This window comes from Quercus suber, unplaced genomic scaffold (assembly GCF_002906115.3).
Source record: "Quercus suber isolate HL8 unplaced genomic scaffold, Cork oak 2.0 scaffold_190, whole genome shotgun sequence".
In the NCBI taxonomy this organism is placed as follows: domain Eukaryota; kingdom Viridiplantae; phylum Streptophyta; class Magnoliopsida; order Fagales; family Fagaceae; genus Quercus; species Quercus suber.
Window position 1 is genome coordinate 572,817 of NW_027069648.1, and position 17,155 is coordinate 589,971.

The 17,155-nt window shown below is 36.9% G+C and overlaps 2 protein-coding genes across 2 annotated transcripts; one reads left to right on the top strand and one right to left on the bottom strand.

Annotated features, from left to right (window-relative positions):
• The first annotated feature begins 2,903 nt into the window (after nucleotides 1–2,903).
• Nucleotides 2,904–5,014, top strand: LOC112030774 (small ribosomal subunit protein RACK1). Its single transcript, XM_024063441.2, has 2 exons — nucleotides 2,904–3,897; nucleotides 4,688–5,014. The coding sequence occupies exons 1-2, from the start codon at nucleotides 3,016–3,018 to the stop codon at nucleotides 4,790–4,792; spliced, it is 987 nt and encodes a 328-aa protein (XP_023919209.1). The 5' UTR covers nucleotides 2,904–3,015; the 3' UTR covers nucleotides 4,793–5,014.
• Nucleotides 5,015–7,191: 2,177 nt separating this feature from the next.
• On the bottom strand, nucleotides 7,192–16,509 carry LOC112030773 (uncharacterized). Its single transcript, XM_065778784.1, has 6 exons — nucleotides 15,939–16,509; nucleotides 10,129–10,313; nucleotides 9,902–10,051; nucleotides 9,566–9,772; nucleotides 9,443–9,484; nucleotides 7,192–9,250 (listed from the first exon to the last, which is right to left on the bottom strand). Exons 1-6 carry the CDS (start codon nucleotides 16,332–16,334, stop codon nucleotides 8,026–8,028), a joined length of 2,205 nt encoding a protein of 734 aa, XP_065634856.1. The 5' UTR covers nucleotides 16,335–16,509; the 3' UTR covers nucleotides 7,192–8,025.
• Nucleotides 16,510–17,155: the final 646 nt, after the last annotated feature.

Here is a 17,155-nt window from a genome sequence, read left to right on the forward strand (position 1 = left end):
ATTGAACTTTTTCCACCTGTAATTTGGCCCATTTTAAAAGTGTCTCTACACGGTGTTGATGCTCATTTCAGCAGAAAAGCCCAATAGCAAGAAGAAGCCCAACAATATGAGCAAAAAAGAGTTAGTAAATTGAGAGAAAAACCACTAAATTCGAATGACAGGAATAATGGATCATAGGCCTAGAAAATAATAAATGGGCTTCAAAGGAAGCAAGCGGGCCTAAAAGAGCCCAGAGAAAGAAGCAGTAAACCTATGGGCAGTATGAAAGTAAGAATGGGCCGAAGTAGGCCCAAAGTGATAAAGTAAGTGAGTAAGGGGTTAATGGAAAGCCTATGAATTCCTAAGGTAAAAGATATGGTAATTGGGCTGGGAAAGCCTAAAAGAGTTAGCAAAAACTCATGGGAATGTAGAATTGGAATGAGACAAGGGTGCCTAAGGAAAGAAAATGGGCCAAGGATGTCCAAGGAGAAAGAAATGGGCCAAGGAAGCCCGTAAGCAATGGAATGAGTCAAGAAGGCTTGAAGTAGCATGAATGTAAGCCCAATGACAATATTGGGTCACTGTAATTAAGTGAAAGAAAAGCATATAACAGGCCCAAAAGAGGCCTAGCAAGCACGAATCAAATAACACCACAACAGGAATAACAGAGTGGCATGGCAAGAATGCTAGCAAGTTTACGGAAGGAGCAAAGAGTGGGTTAAGGAGAGAAAAACCCACAATCAAGTAAGGCCCAGCCCTTGAAGGAAGCAAGCTATAAAGAATGAAGGATTAGGAAACCAGTTCACACCACAAGAGGCCAAGAATGAGTAGCAGAACACATAGACGAGCCTCCAGGCCATGACAAACGCATGAGCAACAAACAAGCTTTAGACACACACAGAAGTGGAACATGCACAAGGCTCAAATGCCACCAACTTGTACCTAGCCAATATAGGAATGGTGGGCCATGGGTTAGAGGTAAGAGAAGGTATGGTCTGGCGATGGGGAGAAGGAAGAGCCTATTTTGGGGTTCTCGCTCAAACTTTTTTGGGGGAAATATCCTGTTGAGATGACATACCATCCAAAATAAGGAAAGATGAGTTGGAATCACTAGGTGCATGCCATAAGGGATAGTGAGAGAAAATGGCTACCTTGTTCTAGATGAGAATGCCACAATGAACAAGCAAACAAAATAGAATTCTTTGTTTAGTAATGGGATGTGGCACGACCAGCACAGGTAAGTGGTGGTGGCAACTGATAAACTAGTGGGTAGTCTAGAAGGACACCCACATCTAGACAAAAGTGGTTAAATGGTGAAATGGTAAAAAACCAGTCATGACAAGCAGTATATAAGGAGCCTCTGCCATGCACAGTAGGATCATCAACACAACAACAATCATAACAAGAGAGTCACAACATTACAACAATCACAACATCACATGAGCAAGAACTAAAAAAAGAAAAGAGTGGGAAAAAGCAGAGTAACGAAATAGGGAGAAAGAAAAACAGAGAGTAGGCAAGAGCGTGATGGTAGGCATACACTAATAGGCTAATCCCTTCTCTCCCTCTAAAAGCCTACCCTCAATTAAGGATTAAGGATTTCTAAGGGCATAGGCCATTTAGGCCCATCTTCTTAAAGTGGGTAATTTCTATAGCAGGACCTTCCTATAAGGTTATGCACATTGAGGAAGTGGTTCCCTCCTTGGTCTTAGTTCTGTAATGCAACTAAGCATGGCAGACTAACCATTTCTTCTTTGATTTTATTGATTAAGTTTTAGTGTTATTTCTCTTTTATACTTGCCATTTTATTCATAGTGTGTTTCTATTGTTGTGTTGCTTTTATTTTTTTATAATATTTGGAATTCTTTGCTTGTTTTGACTAACAGTAAGCGCTTATTCTTTATTGTTGCTATATTATACTTGCATGCCGTAACTTTTTTGTAATAGTTTCATCTACCATTGGCATATGACCAAAGTTTCAACAAAGGGGCTTTAATTTGCGCATAAGTCGGTTCAAGGTGAGTTGTAATTGGACCGGTTCTAACTCTCTTATTCATAACCTTTAGGCCGTAGTGTGGTAGGAGGCAGCTCGGCCCACAATCTCAAAAAAGGCCCACCACACACGATTTGAAAAATGTCATTTAAACTGTCAAAATCCAGTTTTATTTTTTTTATTTCTTTTTATATATTATAGAAAAGTACCCGGCCACATGGTTTTGTGATATTAAGTTATTTTGATTGAATGAGCTTTTTATTTTTATTTTATTTTATTTTTTGCTTTTAAAAGATCAATTCAAATTTCCTATTTTAATCATTGTTTATATTTCATTTTTATGCAATTATTTAATTATATATATATATATATAATTAGTTTTTTTTTTTAAAAAAAAAAAAAAAGAAAAAGGAAAAGTACCCAACCATGGTTTTGTAATGTTAAGTTATTTTGATCAAATAATAATATCTTTCTTTAATTTTTCACATTTATTTACGAGCTTTTAGTCATTTACTTTTAAACTTGAAGTAAATAGTCAAAAGATAAATTCAAAATTCCTATTTTTAATATATTTTATATTTTATGCAATTATATATTATAATCGAATGGTTAAGCCACTATATTCATGGTTCAATATATGGTTCGATAATGATAATTATAGTCCTGAATGACCCACTAATTATTAATATAATTTCAATTAATTTATATATAATTTTTTATTAAACCACGCATTGCAACAAAATAATTTTTTCCTCTCTTTATTTTTATTGAATTGAACCTTTGGTTTTTCTATAAATTATTATTATTATTATTATTTATTTTTTAAATCTGAGAAATTTGGGTTGAGAATGGGAATAAACATAGAAACAAACACTCCTCTACTCCCCTAGGTTATCACAAAACCCTAGTTTCATTCCGTATAAATAGCTCTTATTGTCACTTCATTTCTCTCTTCACTGCATTCTCTCGCATTTAGCACCCCCCCAAAAACCCCTAAGCTTTCAAAGCTAGCGAGAGAGAGACACAGCTACAGCCACACAGCCATGGCAGAAGGACTCGTTCTCCGCGGAACCATGAGGGCACACACCGACATGGTGACAGCCATAGCAACGCCCATCGACAACAGCGACATCATCGTCACTGCCTCGCGCGACAAATCCATCATCCTCTGGAACCTCACCAAGGAAGACAAGACCTACGGCGTCCCTCGCCGCAGGCTGACGGGCCACTCCCACTTCGTCGAAGACGTGGTTCTCTCCTCCGACGGCCAGTTCGCTCTCTCCGGCTCCTGGGACGGCGAGCTCCGCCTCTGGGACCTCCAGGCCGGCGTCTCCGCCCGCCGCTTCGTCGGCCACACCAAAGACGTCCTCTCCGTCGCTTTCTCCATCGACAACCGTCAGATCGTCTCGGCCTCCCGCGACCGCACGATCAAGCTCTGGAACACCCTCGGAGAATGCAAGTTCACCATCTCCGACCTCGAGGCGCACCAGGACTGGGTCTCCTGCGTTCGCTTCAGCCCCAACACTCTTCAGCCCACCATCGTTTCGGCCTCGTGGGATAAGACTGTGAAGGTTTGGAACTTGACCAACTGCAAGATTAAGAACACGTTGGCTGGGCACACCGGCTATGTGAACACCGTCGCGGTTTCGCCTGATGGGTCGCTCTGCGCCAGCGGTGGTAAAGATGGGGTGATCCTGTTGTGGGATTTGGCTGAGGGGAAGAAGCTGTACTCGCTTGACGCCGGTGCGATTATTCATGCCCTCTGCTTCAGTCCTAATAGGTACTGGCTTTGCGCCGCCACGGAGCAGAGCATTAAGATCTGGGATTTGGAGAGTAAGAGCATTGTTGAGGATTTGAAGGTGGATCTCAAGACTGAGGCTGAGAAGGCCGATGACACCACCTCTTCCAATAGTACAAAGAAGAAGGTATAATTTGAGCTTTTTTTTTTTTTTGAATTTGTATTATGTTATGTTTGATTAATGTGTGCTTATTGGTTATTGGATGTGGATATGGATAAGTTGTTTAGTTTGAGTTTGGATCTCAGATGGGTCTTGTTAAAATCATACTTTGTTATTTGTTTCATTTCTTAAGATTGGTATTCGATGATAATTAAATGTTTAGGATTGGATAGCATGGTAGTTTAAATTATCATTTGAACATTTTGTGCAGCAACTTGCTCCGCTAGTGAGTTTCATAAAGTGATGAAATTTGTGGTGTTAACTTGGTTACATAGTATAATGTAGTTTGTATAACTTCTATATCTGTCAATTCTCATGTTTTTTTTTCCAGTTTCTTGGTGTCAGGATTGATTTTGTTTTCTTATTGATTATTCTTTTCGCACTATTGACAATTGCAAATATGTCATTGAAGTTCTGTGCACCGAGCATTTTCCATACCATTATAATTTGTTGTTATTTCTATGGAGTAATTTCATTCTTCAAACCCATCGTCACTTTGAATATGCTAAGTAGGTTGTTTGGATGTATTGTTGCATTGGTCTTCTTGGAAGATGTTTTTTTTTATTTGCATATAATTTACATAGGTCTCTGGTGATGGCTTTTTCTATTTATTTAGCTGCATAAAAATTTTGGAAAACTTCATAGTTCTCTTGAGGATGAGTTTGGATAGTCTCCTACTTTATTTGTTTTTATTTTTGGAGTTGTGTGTTTTTTTTTTTCCTATGTAATTTATTTATTTTTTTCCATTTAATGGCAGGTTATCTACTGCACAAGCTTGAACTGGAGTGCAGATGGAAGCACACTGTTCAGTGGGTATACCGATGGTGTTATCAGAGTGTGGGGCATTGGTCGCTACCAGTAAAGCTTCAGAAATTTGATATGCATTTCTATTTTGAGAGCAAACAAGTTACTTTTGATAACTGTAGCTGTTTGAAAGATTAAGGATTTTCTTGGTTACGCTGGAACTTTTGATCATTTTTATGTTGGACTTGGCTTTGAGGCCAATGATGTTTTGTTTCTAGTTTTTATATTAGATTTTATATTGGCTTTTCATTAAATATGGATATGAAGTTAGTTTTCCTTCCTTTCTGGTTTGGTTGCATATATAATTATTTTTTCTTGATGTCTTTTTTTGGTGATGATATGGGTCCTAGTTCAGTAATATGTGCTTAAATCCATAATTAGCTTGGATTCAGATCCTAGGTTTTTTTTAATGCTCAAACCTTTGAATTCTGGAATTTCTTTGTTTTTTTACTAGATTCAGGATGCAGGATATTGTATTTATAGGTACTCCAATTAAACGTAACCATACTTGGTTCTGGGTAGGGGGTGAAGATCTTATGTACAGTGGTTTGATCAGTACTGTGCATTCTTTTACCTCTGGTAGTTTTAATGGTTAGTTTCTGTTATGTTTATTCGGATATTTTTAATAATCATGGGAATGGATGGAGAAAAATACCTCTATTGTAAGAAAAGTTATTGTGGTAGTATTGGGCTCTTGTGTTCACAGTTTGCCGATTACTGGGTAACAGATGTCATTATTGATCAGTCATGATTTACAAATTGCTTTTTAATTTTTTTGGATAGAATTCAAACTTAGGTTCTTAGATCCTTTGTTAGAATTTTTCTCATTGGGTGAGCATAGGGATACTGTTAAGAGTTTTGATATGAAGTTGGAAGATTCACTAGCAGCAGTGTTATGTTAAGCTCATGGGTTTGGAAGATCAGATTGTGAGGAGAATGCCAGGAAACCGATGCTTGTGTTTCAGAAAAAGGCTTACCTTAAAGTGAGAGGTGTATCAAAACAGTAATGCTGAACTAATTTAAGATTTTTTACCCTTAATTTATTAGAACAGTGAAGGCTATAAGGATGCTTATAATATGAACTAATTGAGATCTTTACCCGTTATTTATTAAAAAAAGGGATGCTCATAATGCTGAAAGGGTGAGGAAGAGTCTGGATGAATGATCCATGATGTTTAATTATGTGTCAAGGGAAAAAAAATCAACCAGGAAAGTTTACAACCTAGCTGGAACAAAATATTGAGCTTGGTGTGACGTTTTGTTTGGGATAAGATCCCTCTTCCATTGAATCCTCAAATAATTCTTCAATTTTGATTTAGATGCAAGACAATGATAGGGAATTGGGGGGGATTCTCGTTAATCTGAGTAGTTGAAAGCAATCACTGGATGCGCTGCATTAGGTGCTGCACTTTAAGGCTCTAATTTGTACACTTTAAAAATTTGTAATGAGCATGAGGGACAGCAGCAACTCTTGCGTGTTCAAGACTTATTAAGTGTTTTGAAGAGATTTACTTGCATTTCCTTAAGTCTGACTAGTGGAGTAAATTTCCTCTTGTAGGTTGTTGGTCATGGGAAAAATAGAAGGATAAAGCTGGTTTTAGAAAGTATAGAGATCAAAGCCAGCCATCTGAAGTTGAATATGCTGGTTATTCTTCCATGTAATTTATACTACCATACTAGCTTTTAGGGACACGCTCCACACAAGTGTTGGACGCCCTTCTCTTATTCTTCATTTTTTATTTTTTATTTCTTTTTAATTAATGCTGTAATTCATAGGATTTTAAATTTGCTAGGAAATATCTCTAAGTGGAGGATTCCTAGGGGAGAAATTTCAATTAAAAATAACCTTTTATCTTTACTTCCGCTGGGATGAGACAAGAAGTGGCAGGCTAATTACCAATTGATACTCCATATATTTTGCTAATGCTATAAATCAAATCCAATGCTATAAATCAAATCCGTAAACCCTTTTCTTTTGAGGCGAATTGAGAGAGAGAGAGAGAGAGAGAGAGAGAGAGGGAGGTTTGGATAAAAAAATTACTATTCTTGGATTATAAGCCCTTTTGACATGTATACCAAATTTTCATATGGATTGCCTATTATTTATCATTCAATTTAAAAACTCATGTTCTCAGTTCTATGTATAATTTTAAAAATAAATAAAGCTTGAAAATTTAGCATTTTTACTGGAAAAAAAAATGACAAAAGTTTAGCGTATGATCAAAAAAGTTTGATTTTGAATATACGTGGATAATGTTTTGAGACTAATTTGTTGTTATTATCCTTGTTATCTCGTTTCACAATTATAAATGAAAGTGTAAATTATATTAGGAGTTTAGGGTTGTTTTCATTTTGATTCCTTGAATTTTAGGATTTTACATTTCAGTCCACTAAATTGAAATTTTTACCAAAATAAATACTACAAAATGTGTCAGCAACAGAATTTGCACCACAAAATACAATCAATTCTTTCAAAATTTTCAATATCTCAACCAACCGAGACAAAAATAAAGGCAGATACGAAAAATACACCAATAATAAGTGGTGAATGTTGCTCTATGAATGTAACACGGCAAAATTGCTCCCTTAACAAGAATATGCACCTCTTACTATACTAACTCAACTGGACAAGCGTTAGGACTCAATATGATATGCTGATTTAGTCCCAACACCGGAATCCCAATTTCCTCTCTCGCTTATACAAAACTAAATTTACAACTATATATGACCTCAAAACCCCAGGGGGAGGAGACACCAGTGTATGGGGCTTATCACATCCTCATGAATATTCTTCCCAGTTATTCACCTTACAAGAAGAGATATGATGTCGCCTTTCACAAAATCTATCTACTAGGATTCTCACCACCTATGATGATGATTGGTATATCATTTGAATGATTTAACATCATACTTGCAAGATGACAAAAAGGCATTCTTGGAGGAGTTATAATTGAAGTTGATCAATCCTTTTTGGCTTACCACTTCTGTTAGCCTGAAGCCGACTCTTCAACTTATTTCACAAAAAGCAAGCAAGACTCATCATTAGCCTTAGCCACGATGGTTTAGTATATCCTCATGAAAAGCAAGCCAGACTCATAAGGACGTTCCAGATTGATGATCAAAGATTCTACGAACCGGTTCATGTAGAGCAACGGACAGTGATTTGACTGTATCCAGCTGACCAGACTCATCATTAGTCATGAAGGTTAGCATATCCTCAGAATGACCAAACAGCAGGCAGCAAGGTGACAAATGTACAGGAGATCCATCATTACGGCATGTCTGAGATTCCTAACCTTGCATGTTGGATGGATTTCCATCATTATGTCTATTTACTCTAGAAATCGATTTGGATCCTTTCTTCTTTTTCAATTTATTTTGCAGAAGGCAAGCTAGAGTAATATCACCATCCTCTTCACAATCACCTTCCGGACTGAAGCTCACTGGGTCATGAGCAGTATGCTGCCCTTGGACAAGATCTTTTCTATCAGGTCCATTGTCACTATCTATCATGGTTGGCTTATCCACCAAATGACTAGACAGCTTGCAAGGTAACAAATCATCAGGATTTCCACCCAGACAGAATGCCTGAGATTCCTTATCTTGCGTGGTAGATAAATTTTGATTTCCATACTTAAGTTTATCTGCTACATTGGAAAGTGACTCGACACCCTTTTTTGGACTAGATGAAGAGCAGGCCTGGCTGGTATTTTTGGCCACTTCAAGCCTTCTCTTCTTTGGTTTATTATGAAGAAAGCAAGCAAGTGTAACGTCATCTCCATTGGTTGCCCCTAAAATCTGCTTAGAAGAAATGTTTCTATGTTTTGAGACTTCCAACTTATCTTGTTGGAACAGAACAGATACATCCTGGCATTTCCCCGATGGCTCATTTCTTATTTTCCTTCTTTTTTGTTGCTTTACAGCCCCTTTTCCCATATCCAAAATGCTGCTTTCCACACCTTCACCATCAGTTTTCCCAAACTCCCCACTTTCGGGATGTGATGAGAAACTGTGGCTATCCTCGGCCAATTCCATACACTTTTTCCTTTTTGACTGCAGTTTAGTAGGTCTCTGCTTCCCTGTCCGCACATGCTCATTCATTGAATCAACCACTTCACCATTGGTTATAGGTAACAATGTTGAATCCGGACAAGATACATGATCAAGTGGGTGTTCATCATTAGTAATTCCCGACAACATTGACTTTGCAGAAGACAACATAGCATTCTGGTTTCCCCCCAAATCTGTAGTGCATTTGATCCTCCTAGAACAATGCTTGGATGTCTTCTTGTTTGATGTAGAATTATTATCAATAGCAGCCTCAACACATTCACCATTAGTTGTCCCTGATTCCAAACTTTCAGGCAGTAACACAAGACTCTGGTTGTCTGCAACTGGTTTGATGCACTTCTTTCTCTTTGAACATGGTTTGGGATGCTTTTTCTTCTCTATAGTACCAGAACAAACTTGAGATTGTTGTTCACACTTCTTGAATCTGTTCTTCCTTGGAACATTGCTGCATTCATAGGGGGGGACAATCTCATTGAGTAAAGCAGAGTCAACCTTTATAGATAGTACAAAACAATATTAAAGGGGCATAGCTTATCCACCATCGTAATTCAAAGAAAAGAAAAATATTAAGAAATCCTAGAAAGCTTCTATGACAACTGTAATTGGAGCATCAAACTAGACAAGCAGACAAACTTACCATGAAGCTGCATTCTTCTTCTCCTTGGATGTTGCCTTACCTCTGTGCATTGAGGGAGCATCAAGTCAGAATCAGTACAGAATGCAGTAAAAAAAAATGGAGACAAGTGTCTGAACATTATACCTTAATCTTCCCTTCTGTTTACTGCAAGAATTTTTGTTTTCTGGTTCTGATATTGAACCAATCATTGGTAATGGAAGAAAATCACTAGGACCAAGGGCAGGACGTTCCACCTCCCGATCTACAAAGTTGGATATGAGAGCGGCTTTCTGTATTCTTCTAGCTTCTTTAAGCATGGGCACTTCATGTGGAAGTAACACCTTCCATCTCCTGGTTTTAAAGAAAGAAGATGCAATTGAAGAAGGTTAAAAAACTATATATAGTCACAAAAAAATAGATGTAAAACATTTGACATAATGAGATCTAGTTTCCATCCCTTAAAATCCAAAAACTTCATACCTTCGGCACTGATTATCTGTACGTGGAGGCACACATGCAGCAACTTTAGCCCAGCAATATCCATGTTCTGCTATTGCTGCTTTCAACTTGGAATCCTCTTCTTCAGTCCATTCACTCCAACTTAGTGAAGGATCTAAACTATTGACCCATCTGTCATAAGAATCAAAAGAATTAGCAATTTTCTCAAAACACAGCATCTAGATTGAATTAAAATTATTCCGTAGTACCTTTCTCTACATTGCACTTGAGTTCGACCAGGCACAAATTGAGCTATTTTATTCCAATTTTTTGGCCCAAAAAGCATCACAGCAACTTTCAGGCGTTTGTCTTCATCTTCAATCCACCTCCCCACTCTTTCCCTGGCAGGATGAAGAGATTTTTTCCATCTGCATGTCATAAAATGTGATGATGAAATTAATTAATTTCCAGTGAGCAGTCACAACCAAGTCCTAAAAATGTCATCTTCAGAATACAACATAATCCAAAGCATATAATCAATGGTTGCAAAAAGGAAACCAGAAAAATGTGTCAGAGAAAAATCTGGAAATAAAAGATTGATTAAAGCAAAGCCAGATTTTTTTCCTTTTTTTTTTTTTTTTTTTTTTTGGGGTTTCAACTTGCTTTATATAATTTACTTGTCGGTTTTTCTCATGTTGACATCTCTTTCTTGTTTCTGTAGGTTAATGATAAGCGGGTTCATGCCATGTATTATGGTCCAGCAGAGAATTCTCATGTTACTAATTATAGAATGGCATTGACTACCTTCCCACTTTCATTAGAACGGAAAAAGTGGTCAAAGGCGGAAAGGGAAAATCTTGGAAAGGGAATAAGGCAACAATTTCAAGAAATGGTGCTTCAAATTTCTGTGGATCAATTGAGGTATAAACAGGGGTTTTGTGTGTGTGTGTGTGTGTGTGTGTGTGTGTGTGTGTTAGTGTTGTGCCCTTAAAAATCATGGTGTGTTTGATAACTCAAGTTCTTAGCTACTTGCATCTGATGTTGAACTTTACGCTATAAAGCTCCATTCTCTTATACTGAAGCATGTGGTCTGGATTATTTGATAAAGGATAAATGATTAGCAGAACATGCCTGAAGTCCATTTTTTTACATTTGATAAAGAATACATGACTAGCAGAACATTCTTGTGCTTCAGTAACTGATGTCTGACAGTGGCTGACTTTCAGCTTTAATTAATTGGAAATTGGGTTTTGGTTTGATGTAGAAATTGGGTTGATTGGAGTTTAAACGCAGAAAGTATTGAGAATTAGGTTTGAGATTTAATAGACTAATAGATATGTTCACAAGTCTGATTTCATTTAATCTTTAGACCTTTTTTTTTAAGTCATAATCTTTAGATCAATCAGAGAAAAGTAAAGAGAGAAGAGAAAAGATTAATGAGGCAAGTAGAAGATGAATGAGAAATATTTTTTTATTGATAAGGTACACATGCCCTTGGAGGGTTTGGAACCCACAATCTCATCCTCCACTCGCTCTCATGGGAGGAGGAGGAGGTGCCATGAGCCAGCACTCATTGACTGAATGAGAAAGAAATAGAAAACTAGAAACAAGAGAGATGTACCAAGGGGGTTGAACAACGCTCTAAGTTGTCAATTTTCAATAATCTACCATGCTCTCCAACGTGATAATTTCAATTTACAACTCTTATGTAATGCTGCAGAAAACATTTAAAGATAAATAAACTTCAGCCCATATTATTAAATACACCATGGCCCTACATTAAAACCCTAATTAAAAATACCTACTGAATAAATACTGACTACCATGGACACTTAATTGGACCAAAAAGACTTCTATAATTGATTAGGGCACATAAAATGAGTTTTGGGCTTCCTCAATGATACTCTTTTCCAACCAGCCTATTGCTACAGCATAAGTTACGTTATGAAAGTAATTGTTTAGAGAGTAACATTCAGAATATGACTAATTAATGAAACATTCAGAATGACCCCTTATAAAAAACTATAATGTAATTTTTATTTACCGGGCATCACCAAAAGCATAAGCTTGAGGAAAAAGCCTTGTGTCATTATGGTCTTAGGTTATGAGACCATGTAAATTCTGTGTTTTTCGGGCCTCAGACTTTGCAAATTAGTCCCCATGTATATTTGAGACAATGTAGAATTAAAGGACCTAGTTAGATCACTATTAGATGATTTCATACACAGATTCCAAATCCATGTATATGGTGCCCAGAAGGAGAAAAATAAACTAAAAAATAAAGAAAAAGGCATAATACTAGTAGGGTACCAAGTCTGTGTTACTGGATCTTCTTCCTTCTTGTTTTCAAAGACATTTCTACATATATTGAGAATATTGCCCTTATTTGGGTAACATTGTTTGTGGACATTCGACTTTCTTATTTGGTAACATTGTTTCATAGGCATGCTTCCCTGACAAATGTCTTTTTGATAGTGATTTAGATGGATCTTGTGGAGATTCAAATGATTTCGACAAGATTCTTGTATCAATCAAAGATCTTGAAGTTACCCCAGAAAATCTTAGAGAGTTTCTGCCCAAGGTGAATTGGGAGCAGTTGGCTTCGATGTATGTTGTAGGTCGCTCCGGTGCTGAATGTGAAGTAAGGTATGTGTTTTCTTAATGGTTAGATCTTATGTTATATAAAACTTCTTTGTCTTCAAATTTTCTAATTCGAGTTGTGCAGTTCTTGACTACTGTTTTCATGTTTATTGATTTCCTATGAAGCATATGTGTCCAATGAAGCGATCTTTGCAGATGTCTATGATAATCACCATCACAGACACATATAGCATACTTGGGCTTGAATAAAAGTGCGAGGTCATCATAGATCATATAGGTGGGATCCATTCATGATGTGTGCTTTACTCAAAACAGTCTTGCTAAATGCGTCTGTGATGGCTGTCATCACAGACGTCTGTGACGCTCTCATTTCCTTGTTTCTTTGGAACCACAGTCACTATTTAAAAATTGATTGCTTTGTTTATTTTCTAATGGCTAAATATATACGTTTGTTAATTCCTTTAGGTGGTTGAACTATGAAGATCCCTTGATCAACCACAATCCATGGACGACTATGGAAGATAAAAATCTTTTGTTACTTGTCCAAGAGAAGGGGATCATTAACTGGTTTGATATTGCAGTATCACTGGGGACAGACAGGACCCCATTTCAGTGCTTGGCTCGTTATCAAAGGAGTTTGAATGCTTCCATACTAAAAGGGGCGTGGACTAAGGATGAGGATGCTCAACTTTGTGCGGCTGTAGAGGTCTTTGGTGAGAGTGATTGGCAGTCTGTAGCATCTACTTTGGAAGGACGGGCTGGTACCCAATGTTCTAATAGGTTAGTTTGCTATCTTAAAGATTATTTGAGTTTGTGTTTATTTCAACAAAGCCATCTTTTGCTGTAGTTAAAGCTGCCGCAAATTATTATTTTTATGCTGTATTTTTCTTATTGAAGAAAGAGCAGTGAGATTGGGGCTGAGGAAACCTACTAGTTAACATTGACAGTGCATTGATTATGTAGAAATATGTACTGACATTATATATATAATTATATGTGTGTAGATATATTGGACTTGGTACATTTTATTGGAATTGTTTCAATATCATGTTCTACCATGTAGATTTTTTGACTGTGATATCATCAATATGATGGTAAGATCATTCTAGATGACCATAACAATTATCAATGTCTTGTGACATGGTCTTTAACATGTGTTGAGCGAAAACAGCTATTAGTGGAAAAAGAAAAGCAGAGAGAGATCTGGGCCTGAAGCAGACATGTGCACTGGAGGATTGAGAGCCTAAAATATCTGACAAGCCTCAAGCCTTATCTTGTAGACATGCTACTTTTTCTTGTGAGAGTGGGTTGCATGCAAGTTCTTCCTTAATCTTTCAATTACCGGTCCAACAACCTGAATAGTTTTTTCTTCCCTTTCCCAAAACTGGCTTTGTTCGCATTTCTTTGAGCCTTATCATTCCACATCATTTTTTTGCTTTGGTCATTTTCTTTTAAATCTTTTGAGGACTGGTTGTGCTCTATTGCTGCACTCTTTCTTTTGATGGCATGTTGACCATCCTCTTTCAACTTGTGCCTTGTAATAAGCCGCCTCATCTTATATAATTATTTCTGTATCTGGAGTCTCTTCATTTTACCAATATTGGGCCTTTTCTAACCTAAGCAAGGTGCATATATTTTCTCTTCCCTTTTTCTATCAAGTCTTTATCCAAAAATACAATACCACGGCATATCTATGTGATTGATATAGTACTTATGGTCATCTTTTTCCATGTAGTCAAATGAATTATATATCTTGCCATTATTTGACCTGAGTTCAAGGTTACTAAATATCTGATTTCTTTTTGCAAAGAATTTTGCTGCTGTTGCCATATGCCATTTTTATGTTCTAAAAACATATATACAACACCCCCCCCCCCCCCCCCCCCACCCACCCAANGATTTGTGGTAGAAAATGTTGGTTCCATAGTTGTAGTTGTAGAATTTGGAAGACTAAGTGTAACTGAAAATGTTGGTTACAACATTTCTATAATAAACAAATTGATAGGTTAAACAATTTAGCGAAATCTAGACGTTGAACTACATTACTCTCATAATGGTGAAGTTCCATCTTCAAACTTAGTTTTTCATGATTTGTGAATTCTTGTGGATAAAATTGTTTATTAACAAATAAATATCTTCAATATGTGTTTAAATGATTTAATGCTATTAAGAATTTATTACAACATAGAAATTATTTAAATGATAAGGATGCTCAATTGTAAAGTTACCTTGCTGACGATGAAGCCTGAACAATCCTTTAGAGTTAGACAGCACGACACTATCCAAATATTGAGGTCCTAAACTTTTAATTTTGATCACAAATAAGCAAACAACAAAAGTGTCATACCAAGCACATAGTTATAATACATAAGTCGTTCCCCTACATCCCATTTTTGTTTGTGAATTTGAATGGCACCATTCGCGACTAATATGGACTAAGTGGCCACTTTAATTTATGAGTTTTTGAGGTCAAATTTCAACTTTAAGGGGCCAGTTATGAATTTTTTGACAAAGCTCTCAAGACTCAAATATTACCTATTAATATATACTTTGGGGAAGACTCAAATATTACCTATTAATATATAGAATTAAAAAATCCAAGAGCTTTGTAGCTTAATTGGCACCTCATGGAGTTTTCAACAAAGACATCCTGGTTCAATTTCCCCCCTCCCATTGTAGCTATCAAAAAAAAATATATATATCCGGGGGTGGGCAGGGAGCATGTGCCCCCTAGTCCCTTCTTAGTTCCACCACTGACCATCATGCTTTATTGTTGTGTTAGCACTGATTGAGATTCATTTAACACTTTTATTTTCTGTAATTTATGTCTTCGTGTTCTGGTCCTGTCTAAAAGAGCTGGTGTGTGTGTGGTTATATTTGCAGATACTTTGAAACAAGGAATTGGGTTTGGGGTTCACTAAGTAAACCTCAGCAGCAGGTTGATGCCTCTAGTCTATCCTTGGAGAAGGAAACTAGCAATAATTTGATTGTTCATAGAACTAATTCTAGTGAAGGATTTACAGATTCTGAAGATTTTTGTAACACGCATCCACTCAGTGAAAATTTGGGAATCCAGCCATCTAGTTTTGTTGAGAACCATCAACCAGGTGCTTCTAAGTCACCTATGTTGCCACTTAAGAAGTCATCCTTCCCAAAGTCTGCTCTGTTGCTTATGGATGCCATTAAAAAGAATAGATCCTCCCAGAAGTTCATTCGGAGTCAGTTGGTTAATTTAGAAGCAAGAATTGAGGAAAACAAAAAGCTCAAGGAGCGTGTTAAAATCCTTAAAGATTTCCAGGCTTCTTGCAAAAAACGAACCGGGCGAGCATTATCACAGAGAAAGGATCCTCGTGTCCAGCTTATTTCAGTGAAAAAATCATTGGTTTCTAAGGATTACCACAAATCTTATCAACAACCAAACAAAATGGTTTCGCAGCAAATTAGAAAATGATAATCCAACAAAACAACGAGATCATTAGGAGCAGTTACCGGAATCGTAGGCCGCAAATCGCTGCTGAATAGCGCGGAGAGTTTCCAAATCGTCCTCGTCGTCGTCGGAAGCCATCGGCGGGAGAGTACAGAGAGGCTTTAAGGAGAGAGTGTCGGAGTTGGAGAATCGGTTCTGAATGCTTCGGACCAATTCGAGGTCGTCATCGGAGTCGTCGTCGCCGGCGGCGGCGGAAAACAGAGACGGAGAGGGATTGTTGTTGTTGTTGTTGTTGTTGTTGTTGTTGTTGATGAGGTCGTTAGGGTTTTCTCCGGTGATCATGCAGGCTCGCCTTAGGGCTTCGATGTCATCGTCCAAAACGTCGTCGTCGTCGTCGTTGTCATCGTCTGTGAACTCTGCTTTTTCTTGATCGGTGCGAGGAGACATTGCTGTGTTAGGGTTTAGAGTGAGAGAAAGCGGTGGGGTTTTAGAGAATTACAGATACAAATTTACAAATACAGATAGACTTCCTTCGAGAGTTTATATATTATATTTATTACCCTCTGTTTTTCAGTGGGGGAGAGAAAGAAGCAGGAACGTTTTTTTTGCTAGTTGAACAGACACTTTCGTTTTTGTTTTTGATTTGGGCAGTGCACAAGTCTAAGACGTCGTTGGGCTTGGTTTGGGCTTAGTTTTGTGTAATATTATTTTGTCAGAAATACTTTTTTGGTACTTAAATTTTTGTATCATTATCATTTTGGACCCTACTTTTTTATTTTATCATTTTTAGTCCTAAAATAAAATGCACAATTTATTTTGGTCCTTACCGTCATCTCACTAATAGAAAATAGTCTACGTGACAAATGAAGTGCACAGTTGGCACATAGAATGTCTACATGGCCATTAAAATAAGAATAAAAATTGTTATTTGGCATTTAAATAATGCCATGTAATTATTTTAAAAATTAAAAAAAGGAACAAAATTCTAAACTTATGATTTTTTAAAAATTAAAATAAAATTTTCTTTTCCTTTAATTATTTTGTTGGAAGAACATGAATTCACCATAACATGCTTATTTTCAAAAACAAAAAATAAAATTTTACTTTTTTTGTTTTAAAGATTAATTTTGTAGCAAATTTCTTCACTTTTCTTTAAAAAATTTGGCAACCAAACACAAAATCACATAGTCACATCTTCCCCAAACTCTCTCTCACTTTCCTTAAATTTTACTTTTTCAGTTTATCGCTTACCTCGAGCATTATATCAT

What these genes read in the sequence shown, in the direction of transcription:
- LOC112030774 (XM_024063441.2), top strand. Translation starts at nt 3,016, where the DNA reads ATGGCAGAAGGACTCGTTCTCCGCGGAACCATGAGGGCACACACCGAC. An exon ending in CCAATAGTACAAAGAAGAAG is followed by an intron (nt 3,898 to 4,687) that starts GTATAATTTGAG and finishes ATTTAATGGCAG; the next exon opens with GTTATCTACTGCACAAGCTT.
- LOC112030773 (XM_065778784.1), bottom strand. Translation starts at nt 16,334, where the DNA reads ATGTCTCCTCGCACCGATCAAGAAAAAGCAGAGTTCACAGACGATGAC. An exon ending in CAAGTGCAATGTAGAGAAAG is followed by an intron (nt 10,052 to 10,128) that starts GTACTACGGAAT and finishes TTCTTATGACAG; the next exon opens with ATGGGTCAATAGTTTAGATC. An exon ending in AAACAGAAGGGAAGATTAAG is followed by an intron (nt 9,485 to 9,565) that starts GTATAATGTTCA and finishes CTCAATGCACAG; the next exon opens with AGGTAAGGCAACATCCAAGG.